The sequence below is a fragment of the Ovis aries genome, chromosome 3 (assembly GCF_016772045.2).
Source record: "Ovis aries strain OAR_USU_Benz2616 breed Rambouillet chromosome 3, ARS-UI_Ramb_v3.0, whole genome shotgun sequence".
Classification (NCBI taxonomy): Eukaryota; Metazoa; Chordata; class Mammalia; order Artiodactyla; family Bovidae; genus Ovis; species Ovis aries.
In genome coordinates, this window is record NC_056056.1 from 133,838,251 (window position 1) to 133,848,189 (window position 9,939).

The following is a 9,939-nucleotide window of genomic DNA, read 5'->3' on the forward strand; positions in this document are numbered from 1 at the left end:
ACCCCTTTGGTCCCTGGCATCTGAATCTGAGCTTGGCACACTCCAGCCCTTCTCAGACTGGCCAGAATGCATTCCTGTTCCCCTGAGTCCTTCTCCTTCCTGGACAAGGAGGAATGGAGAGAAAAGAATGTCCCAGTGTCTTGGGAGGGTGGGGCTTCCCCAAGGGCAGTGGAGACTAGACTCAGGTCAGGCGTTGGTGGGGGCGGGTAGGAGGGACCATGCCCTTATGGTGACTTCCAGGGGAGAGAGAAGATTCATGCTAGGAGTTCCCAGATAGCTGCTTCTGTTCTGTCGGGGGATGAGGGTCCATCCCTATGTCTCAGGAACCCCAAGATAGTCGTGTCTGTTCCGTGAGAGGCAAGTGCGAAATTGGCAAGCTCTGTAAAAGTCACCTTTGAGTGCCTCAGGAATTCTCTAGGGAAGGAGGCAGCAAAACCTCATTCATTGCCCAAGACTTATAAGGCCAGCTCTGGTCATTGATCTGTCTGTCTGTCTGTCTGGATTTACCTGGCCACTGCTGCTTTCTCATCACAGCCTCAGGTGAATAATCACCTCTTGGCTGATCCCCAGTGGCTCCGAGTCATTTTCCCACAGCCATAGCTGCCCTGTGGCTGACTGCAGGCCCTGACTAGAGGTTCCTAAGCCGTGGCTGGGTCCTTATGCCTTTACTCTGAGAACACAGCCGCTCAAACCCATCCCCACCCTACCCCTGCCTCCAGCCCTAGCCTAGGGATCTCCCCTACCCCAACAACTCTTAATGACCCAAGCACTGCCTGAGATTCCTATTTCTGTTCTGACGAGGCAGACACAAGACCCCACTCAGGTCTGCAGCCAAAAAGAGGGGGTGTAATTTAAGACAGAAATGTGTAAAACCCAACCAGGCCCCTTTTCCTCCATCTAATACTATAGCCCACCCAGACAAGCTTTGACGAGAGGACTAACTGGGAGCTGGGCTGAGGGTGCTTCCTAAAACAACTGGCAGATAGTCGGGCCAGCTGCCTGGTTACCCAAACCTGCCCCTTCTAGTCTCTCTGGCAGGATGATCCATAGATTTAGAACTCCTTTTCCATCCCCCCAGCCCTGAAGGAGGGTTCAGGCTGGAGCTGAGAGAAAGCCCAGCAATTCCCGCTGCTTGGAACAGGGTGGTTTGCCGTTATAACAGGCTGGCCGACTCTCGACATGTTCCTGACGAGATTAGGAACTCCTGCAGGTATGTGTTTGTGGCAGCCTTCAGCCTGTATCAACAGATACGATGACTCATTTCTTCCCTAGTGGAATCACCAAGGGCTTGCTGGAACACACCTGGGGGGCCGGGGAGCAGGCAGAGCAGCTCCCCCTGAAGAGAGACGTGACTGCCAGGCGGAGTCACAGGATTCTAGGGGAGGGATTGATGGCAAGGGGGCCCTGGGTTTGCTAAGCCCCCTCTGGGGCCTGCCTGGGCCAAAGGGCAAGGGAAAAGTTCAATGCGGCAGAAAAGGCTGAACTAGGAGGCGTTGTGGTGGGATGGGTCTGTCCCTGCAGAGAGCAAAGTGGGATAGACCGGGGGCTGAGGGTGTCCCACAGTCTCTCTTTCTGGAACTTGGTTCTTGGGGAGACTTTCTGGCCCAAATCTTGCAGGAGAATCTGCCCAGCAGGCTCTGGTGTAACTGTGCCTCCTCTAAGAAACAGAGTTTTGCAGTATGAGATGGAAGTCTATTTTTCCCTCTGGCACAGAGTTGAGAGATCAGGCCACAGCTGGCTTTCCAAGGGCTGAAGTCCCTGAAGCAAGCTCTCCCTAAAGGAATAAGCAGAGCAGACCACTGCCAGTGGGGGACTCGCTCTGCCCCCCATTCGTGGACAGTGTGCAATGTGCTGCGATGTTTGATGACATTCCTGATCCTGGAAGGATCCTTCAAGACCTTGGCCAAATGCCCCCTTGCTTCCCAGCACCCTTCTTTGGGCTACTCACAGCCCTAGGCCCCGGTCGAAAGATTTGCTGGCAGCATGGCCTATTCGCTGCCAAGATATGAGGGCTGCGAGGCAAGTTTATCCCTAGCTGAGCAGAGCCTGCCAGGAAGACAGCGTTTGCACCCCACACCGCTGCGCAGGTGTGTCGGTGAGCTCACAGCTGCCCCCCAGGCATGCCCAGCCCACTTAATCATTCACAGCTCAACAGCTCTCCCGCCCAAACCAGGTCTAGAGGATAAAAGCGGGGCTTGCGGCTCCCAGGTAACAGAGCCGCCTTCCGCGTCCTGTCCCGCGCTGCTCTTTCTCTCCAGCACCTCGCGACCGCTAGTTCCCGCTACTCTTACTCCACCAGGAACCAGCCATCATGTCTCGCCAGTCAACCGTGTCCTTCCGGAGCGGGGGCAGCCGCAGCTTCAGCACTGCCTCTGCCATCACCCCGTCCGTCTCCCGCACCAGTTTCACCTCGGTGTCCCGCTCCGGGGGTGGCGGCGGTGGCGGCTTTGGCAGGGTCAGCCTCGGGGGTGCTTACGGTGCCGGTGGCTTTGGCAGCCGAAGCCTCTACAACCTAGGGGGCTCCAAGAGGATTTCCATCAGCGCCAGCGGCGGCGGCTTCAGGAACCGATTTGGTGCTGGTGCTGGAGGCGGCTATGGCTTTGGAGGTGGAGCCGGGAGCGGATTTGGTTTTGGCGGTGGAGCTGGCGGTGGTGGCTTTGGGCTCGGTGGTGGAGCTGGCTTTGGAGGTGGCTTCGGTGGTCCTGGCTTTCCTGTGTGCCCCCCTGGAGGCATCCAAGAGGTCACCGTCAACCAGAGTCTCCTGACTCCCCTCAACCTGCAAATCGACCCCACCATCCAGCGGGTGAGGACTGAGGAGCGGGAGCAGATCAAGACCCTCAACAACAAATTTGCCTCCTTCATCGACAAGGTGAGAACTGATTCTTGGTGGAAAACCACCATGAATGTGGGGTATGTGCTCAAGAAGTGGGAAGAGGGAAGATTTCCTGACCTTGCACAAATATCTTCCTATGTTTTTCTCTTTGTGTCCTGGATTTGTGGCCCACTTTCTTAATTAGACTGGCAGCTTGGAAGAGAGGGTCTTAATTCATCCCCTTCATAGTTGACCCCCTGAAGGCTCTTTACTGACTGTTGGGAAGAGAGATGCATTCTGTGCTCCATGTAACGGGGCTGATTGCATGGAAAGGTGGATCTGTTCACTGGACAGTAGCCTGAGCGCCTTTACAGCCACCCCTGCCTGGGCCATGCTCCGCCCAGCCACAGCCAGTGCTATTTGCGCCCTGCATAAGTGTCCTGTCTCCCCTAGAAGAGTGAGTTTAGATGCTTCACTCTGGACCTGTCCTCCTCAGCCCAGGTCCAAGCACTGCCCATGGGAAGATTTAGGGGGACAGCATGAGAAGGGAGGAAAACTGGAAAGCTGATCATTGAAATGTGAAATTCAGACGTCTCTGTCTTCAAACTCTGCCCCCTCCAGGTGCGGTTCCTGGAGCAGCAGAACAAGGTCCTGGACACCAAGTGGACCCTGCTGCAGGAGCAGGGCACCAAGACCGTGAGGCAGAACCTGGAGCCTTTGTTCGAGCAGTACATCAACAACCTCAGGAGACAGCTGGATGGTATCCTTGGGGAGAGAGGCCGCCTGGACTCGGAGCTCAGGAACATGCAGGACTTGGTGGAGGACTTCAAGAACAAGTGAGCTGGGGTAGAATGGAGACAGGGCGAGTCTTTGCACCAAATATACTTTATAACCAGACCACTGCTTATGCCTTTCCCAAGGACTGAAAACAGATACATTTCATGGACATCTAAAGTGCTGGGGAAAAAATTAGGTCCATGGTTAGAAAGTTCTAGCTGCAAGCTCAGTCCCTCTGTAAGATACTTAGCCTCCAGCCAGAGTAACAAGCTCAGTGCCCTTGGCATGACCTGGTGAAAAAAGCAGTCATGTAATCCTTGCTTTGGGGGACCTTCCTCCCCAATATACTCAAAGTACACAACATGGACTTTTTGATGGATTCCCCTCAAAGCAGGAACTGATGATGTAACCTAGGTTGGTCTAAGTACTAAACAATTTCTCTAGTCCTTATGAACCAGCAACTGGGCTGCTAGTTTTTTGTTTTTCAAAGGCCATGAAAGCTGAAAAATTAAGCACTAGAGAAATGGACTAGATGTGAAATTTGAATGAAGCTGTATAGCTTTTCTACAGGAATGTTCCTGAAGTGACTGAATTACAGCATTAATAGAATAGCTATCTGCTAGGCAATTACAGAAAAAACAGTATCCTAATGGGTAGGGAACTTGCCTGAAGGTTCTTGCTCCCGGTGTCCCTCCCTCTCTGTCCATATAATGTGAGAGGCCTCTTCCAGGGGGAAGGTAGGCTCACAGTTGACTATGTGCAGCACAGGCCTCATCCTCTGATAAGCACTTCCCATTCCTTTTTACTACCAGGTATGAAGATGAAATCAACAAGCGTACCACTGCCGAGAATGAGTTTGTGATGCTGAAGAAGGTATGTGGGTAGCAGAGAAACTGTTGCCTGTGTTCATGCTCATTTAAGGTATTGTTCATTTAAGTCAGAGTGGAAATGGGGTGCAGTGCCAACCACCCATGTTTCTCTAGGATGTGGACGCTGCCTACATGAACAAAGTGGAACTAGAGGCCAAGGTCGATGCACTGATGGACGAGATCAACTTCATGAAGATGTTCTTCGATGCGGTAAGAAATGTCCCTTGTTCAGGAGCCAGAGAGATGGTCACTGGGACATCACCAGGGATTAGGGTCTCTAGGATTAAGTGACTTTCAGTGGTTCCTGTGGCATGGGCACATATTTGTCTTTTCTACTCTTTCAGTGCTATTCACACTTTATTACTTAATAAAGCTAATTCTCTCTCTCTTTTTAAAATTAAACTTAAAGCAAAAGACCTCTACAATAATCAGTCTGCAGAGTGAGATTTAGAGTGAGGTATTAGAAGCCCAGGTATACTTTTCCTAGCCATCTCCCTTTTCTGGAATACTATCCTGTCTCTGCTAACTCCCAGCATGGCAAACCACACCATCAAGTTCTTTCCAGACCAATTTTGACCTAAGAAGAGTCAAGTCTGAGAGGTTACATGGTAGGGGTTTCTTGATGTTCAGAGTTACTAAATTTAAAATATAAATTTAGTAGTGATTTGTATTATTTATTAACTGACCTAAGTTTTTCATTAATAGGTAGGAGGTTATTATTTTTTTCCTCAGGTTGACATAGAACAATGAATAGAAGATTTGAATGGATTGATATTAAATAAAATGGACTCATATGATTGACTTCAAATCTCCCTGCAGGAGCTGTCCCAGATGCAGACACATGTCTCAGACACATCCGTGGTCCTGTCCATGGACAACAACCGCAGCCTGGACTTGGACAGCATCATTGCTGAGGTCAAGGCCCAGTATGAAGACATTGCCAACCGCAGCCGCACAGAAGCTGAGTCCTGGTACCAGACCAAGGTGGGTGCTGTGGCGAAGTGTCCTGAATGAGAGAAGGACACATGTCAAGTATTCCAGGCCTTGACCAAAGGCTAAGGATGGGGCTCCTGAGACCTGCTGAGGCCTATTGGGAGGAGTTATGAGACATGCATACATCTGCCACATAAATTCAAGAATCTTAAAGAGAATCTCACTGTTTCACACCAGTGTCTACAGAAAAGCAAAGGGGCTAAAGAGGAAATTAAGACCAGCTCCAGGCTCCCAAAAACTATGCCACTTACCACCTTGTGGTAGCTCCTACCTGTGAACTTGGGAAAGCGTTTCCACCTTCGTGTAATGGACTCTTTCTTCTTTTCCGTTGGCATCAGTATGAGGAGCTGCAGCAGACTGCAGGTCGCCATGGCGATGATCTCCGTAACACCAAGCATGAGATCTCTGAGATGAACAGGATGATCCAGAGGCTGAGATCCGAGATCGACAACGTTAAAAAACAGGTAGGGAAAGAAGGCAGGGAAGGAGCTTGAGTTCTTAAAGGGGAACCGACTTTGTTTTGCTTTCCAAACATATACACACAGAGCTGGAGCAGGTACCAGCACTTCAGTATTCCACCATCCACAATGACCAGGGCAAATGTGCTGGCTTCTCTCTGCAATCTCAGAAAGAGACACCTCAGGCCCAGGTGATCCTCTAAAGTGTCCCACCCTTCCTTCCTTCCCCTCTAGTGTGCCAACCTGCAGAATGCCATCGCTGACGCTGAGCAGCGTGGGGAGCTGGCCCTCAAGGATGCCAGGAACAAGCTGGCGGAGCTGGAGGACGCCCTGCAGAAGGCCAAGCAGGACATGGCACGTCTGCTGAGGGAGTACCAGGAGCTGATGAACACCAAGCTGGCCTTGGACGTGGAGATTGCCACCTACAGGAAGCTGCTGGAGGGCGAGGAGTGCAGGTGGGTGACACGGCTGACGTCACGAATCCACAGTGGCCTCACGTTTGATAAAGTAGAGCCTCTGCTCCACTACCGGCTGTCAAAACACACACACACAAGTGGCCACTACCTTGTACCTGGTGATTATCCATCATGAACCAATGATCCGATCCAGCCCAATCTGACACACGGACATACAGCTGACCTACACAATGTGACCTCAACTCACTTTTCTGACCCACCACCAGTATTCTTCGATGCTGCCTCTCCTTCAAACAACTTAGCAACCTCACACACGTCTTTCTCATTCTTCAAGTGCTTCTTCCTCCAGGAAGCCTTTCATGATTACTCCAGTTGAGTTAAACTCATCTGCCTTTGGATTCTCAAACTACTGCATTTTCTTCAGTCTTCTAACTGAGCTGACTGCCCATTGCCTACTTCCTCCTTGACGTATTTCTGTCCAAGCCAAGTCTTCTCACAAGATGTGGCTCCTATAAGGCAACAATATACATATGTATAGTTCCCACAGCCTCTCCCTCACATTTTCCAAGTAATGGGTAGAGGAGAGTGTGAATTATAATCTTCCTTTGATAACCTGTTCCTAGGTTGAGACCTATTCTTTTAGCAAGTCTCTCCAGAGAGCTATCTCTTTCTCTAATTCAAGCAGTTTTCAGGCGTGCAGTCTCCTAGCTCAGAGAACAAGCTCTAGACATGACTATTGGAGTTATCCACAGAGATTACTGCTGTCTTTTGGGGTGGGATTTTAACTCATTTCAAATTTTCCCTTTCAGACTGAGTGGAGAAGGAGTTGGACCTGTCAACATCTGTAAGTAACTTTGAACAGACATTAACAATGATGACAATACAGGGTATTTGGTGTGACTCAGAGTCCGTTTCTAGCTACCAGACATGCCCATCTCCCAATGGTTGTTTAATATACTTCGTGAGAAGCAGATGGTACAGGCACAAAAACACAGGTTGAGACAGGAAGCAACAGGGCTCGTGTCTTATCTCCTAAAGGGTGGGCCCTGTATCTTACCCATCTTGGACGGTGTCCCCCAGCCTTGCCCTGACCCCCATTCCCTGGGGGGACTTAGCACCGTCCCTTGCCTACAGTGTTCACCAGCTTCCTATTAGGGAGCTTCACTAAATGACTTAGTTCTTCTGGGCTTCATCTGCAGCTGTCTAAAAGGGGCCACGTACAGTGCTAACAGCAGCAGGATCAAATAAATTAGATGCATAGGAACAATCTGCCAGGCTGGTCTCACCAAGTTTTTCCCTCCTTTCTCTGCAGCTGTCGTCACAAACACCGTTTCCTCAGGCTACGGTGGTGGCAGTGGCTTTGGAGGTGGCCTGGGCGGTGGCCTGGGCGGTGGCCTGGGCGGAGGTCTGGGCGGAGGTCTTGGCGGAGGCGGCAGCAGCAGCTTCTACTCCAGCAGCAGCGGGGGTGTTGGCCTAGGCGGTGGGCTCGGTGTCGGGGGCTCTGGCTTCAGTGCAAGCAGTGGCCGAAGCTTGGGCTTTGGCAGTGGTGGGGGCAGCAGCTCCAGCGTCAAATTTGTCTCCACCACTTCCTCCTCTCGGAAGAGCTTCAAGAGCTAAGAGCCTGCAGCAAGTCACTGCCTCCCAAGCCCAGCAGCCGGCCGTGGCATCCACCTGTGGCATCCACCTCTTCTAGGTGGTGTCTCAAGCCACGTTTCCTCCTCTTCTGGAGTCTAGTCAATGAAGCCTATCGCAGACCCACATTCTTTGGTTCCTGGAAGGCCCAACCCCCAGTCTCTAGCCTGGTGTGTCCTGATTCTATGCTCTGCTCCCAAGCAGCCTTTGAGTCTCTATAGCCTGGTCCTCGGTGACAGAAGATTCCAATGTTTTCCAGTATCTAAACCATCAAAACGGAGTCCTCACCCCAATCCCATCTGGTCTGACTATCTCCAGAATGTGTTCAATAAAACGCTTTCATAATATAAGCTGTTGGGAAGAATTGTTTTTTCAAGATCTACACCCAACCTAGAGATTCACTGAGGGTCCATCTGTCTAGATGCGATTGGTTCCTCTGATTCACAGGGGGACAGAATGGCCTTGAAAGGAAAGTGCCATTGTGGGTGGTCCAGAGACTCCAGGAGGCATGAGAGGTGGATGCTAAAGCCTCTAGGATGAAGGAGTCTCTGGAGGGCATGAAGGGGAAGCTTCCTTGACTTGTAGCTTATATAGATAGTAGAGCTGCTTGTTGGAGGGGGGCCCATTCAAGTTGGGCTGATTTTGCAAGTTGGCTTAAGCCAAATTTGTAAATAAGGAATTTATTGTCTTGAAGCCTCCAAAAGGCATATAGATACCTTTTATAGATGTTGGTCCTATTCTAATAATGTGGGTGCTTACAGGGTCAGTAGCTTATAGTTCCTCAATAGTGTCAGGGATGCAGGGGCCTTCAAATGAGCAAATATTTCAGGAATTTAATGGAGATGGCCAGAATTTGCACTATGTGTGGGATCACGGCCCATCCTCTTTTCATGAGCTTGTCTTTGCTGATCCTGAATGACGGTGTTTAATGAATCTCTTTGAACAGGAATTCATCAGTGCAATGTCATGCCTGCACTCCTGGTATGCATTTAAGATCTTGCCTGCAAAGACTGTGTGATGGCAGGGTTGCTGAGGTACCCCATCAGCATGTGGGGGGAGATGGATTGTGTCCCTTCAGAGATGAAAGCACTGTGACAAAGAGGCTGTTGCAATGGGCACTGAACAGAACATTTATCAACCAAATCCTCAAGAGTGAAATATTTACCACTTGCTGTTTGAACAGAGCCAACCATTTCAGAAATATTGGGTAGGGACCTTAACAGGTATGACAATGGCATTAGGATTTTGGTAACCCACTGTGAGGCATCTTTATTCTTTCCAAGTTTAAAAATAGGCCAGACTTAGTTGTTGAATGGAGAAACAGTGGGCATAATCACCCCTTCTCTAAATATGTTCCCTATAATGGGTTTCAATTTTGAAGGCTCTGTTTTCATTTACACTGGAGCATATTAACTATACCCAAAAGTCCATGAAGTCCTATTGTTACAAGCCAGTTTTCAAGTGTGGAGGACTTAATTTAATTTTAGTGTGTTGCTCATTGGATCAGAGTGTCCATGACTACTGTGAGATATATTGGGGGCGGGGAGCAATGAGTGGTAAGATCATGTGAAATTGAGGCAAGTCAGTAGTTCTGATAATTAAGGTGAGGTGTACTTGTTTGCTCTCTCTTTGGTGTTCAATGACTTCTTCAAGATTACAGGGGAACCTTGTTCAAATTTAGTGAGATTACCAGTGTAATTTGAGCTCCAGTATGGATTAAGGCCATGAAGATTGGCCAACTGGTGTATTTCCGCAGACATTAAAGTCAATTTAGAACCTGTGTGGTAGACGTGCAGAGCCAGTACACATCCCTTTTGATCTTTTTAATGTATAAATTTTTTGTAAATTTCGGATTTCCAATTGGATCAAATTGTGTGTGTGTGTATTTGTCTCTTTGTTTCCTCCCCCTGTTTTCAGGTTTCTTTCTTTCTTTGCTTCCTCACTCTGATTCTCTTCCTTCCTTCTTTTCTTCCTCCCTCTCT

At 49.7% G+C, this 9,939-nt stretch overlaps 1 protein-coding gene across 1 annotated transcript; it reads left to right on the forward strand.

The window, feature by feature from the left end:
- The first annotated feature begins 2,210 nt into the window (after nt 1-2,210).
- On the forward strand, nt 2,211-8,307 carry KRT5 (keratin 5). The gene is made up of 9 exons (XM_027967278.2): nt 2,211-2,869; nt 3,434-3,648; nt 4,402-4,462; nt 4,573-4,668; nt 5,278-5,442; nt 5,790-5,915; nt 6,144-6,364; nt 7,135-7,169; nt 7,638-8,307. The coding sequence occupies exons 1-9, from the start codon at nt 2,312-2,314 to the stop codon at nt 7,940-7,942; spliced, it is 1,782 nt and encodes a 593-aa protein (XP_027823079.1). The 5' UTR covers nt 2,211-2,311; the 3' UTR covers nt 7,943-8,307.
- Nucleotides 8,308-9,939: the final 1,632 nt, after the last annotated feature.

Excerpts from the sequence above, each read along its gene's own strand:
- KRT5 (XM_027967278.2), top strand. The coding sequence starts at position 2,312 with ATGTCTCGCCAGTCAACCGTGTCCTTCCGGAGCGGGGGCAGCCGCAGC. Across the intron at positions 3,649-4,401 it reads GTGGAGGACTTCAAGAACAA|GTATGAAGATGAAATCAACA; the intron begins GTGAGCTGGGGT and ends TTTTACTACCAG. Across the intron at positions 4,669-5,277 it reads TGAAGATGTTCTTCGATGCG|GAGCTGTCCCAGATGCAGAC; the intron begins GTAAGAAATGTC and ends ATCTCCCTGCAG.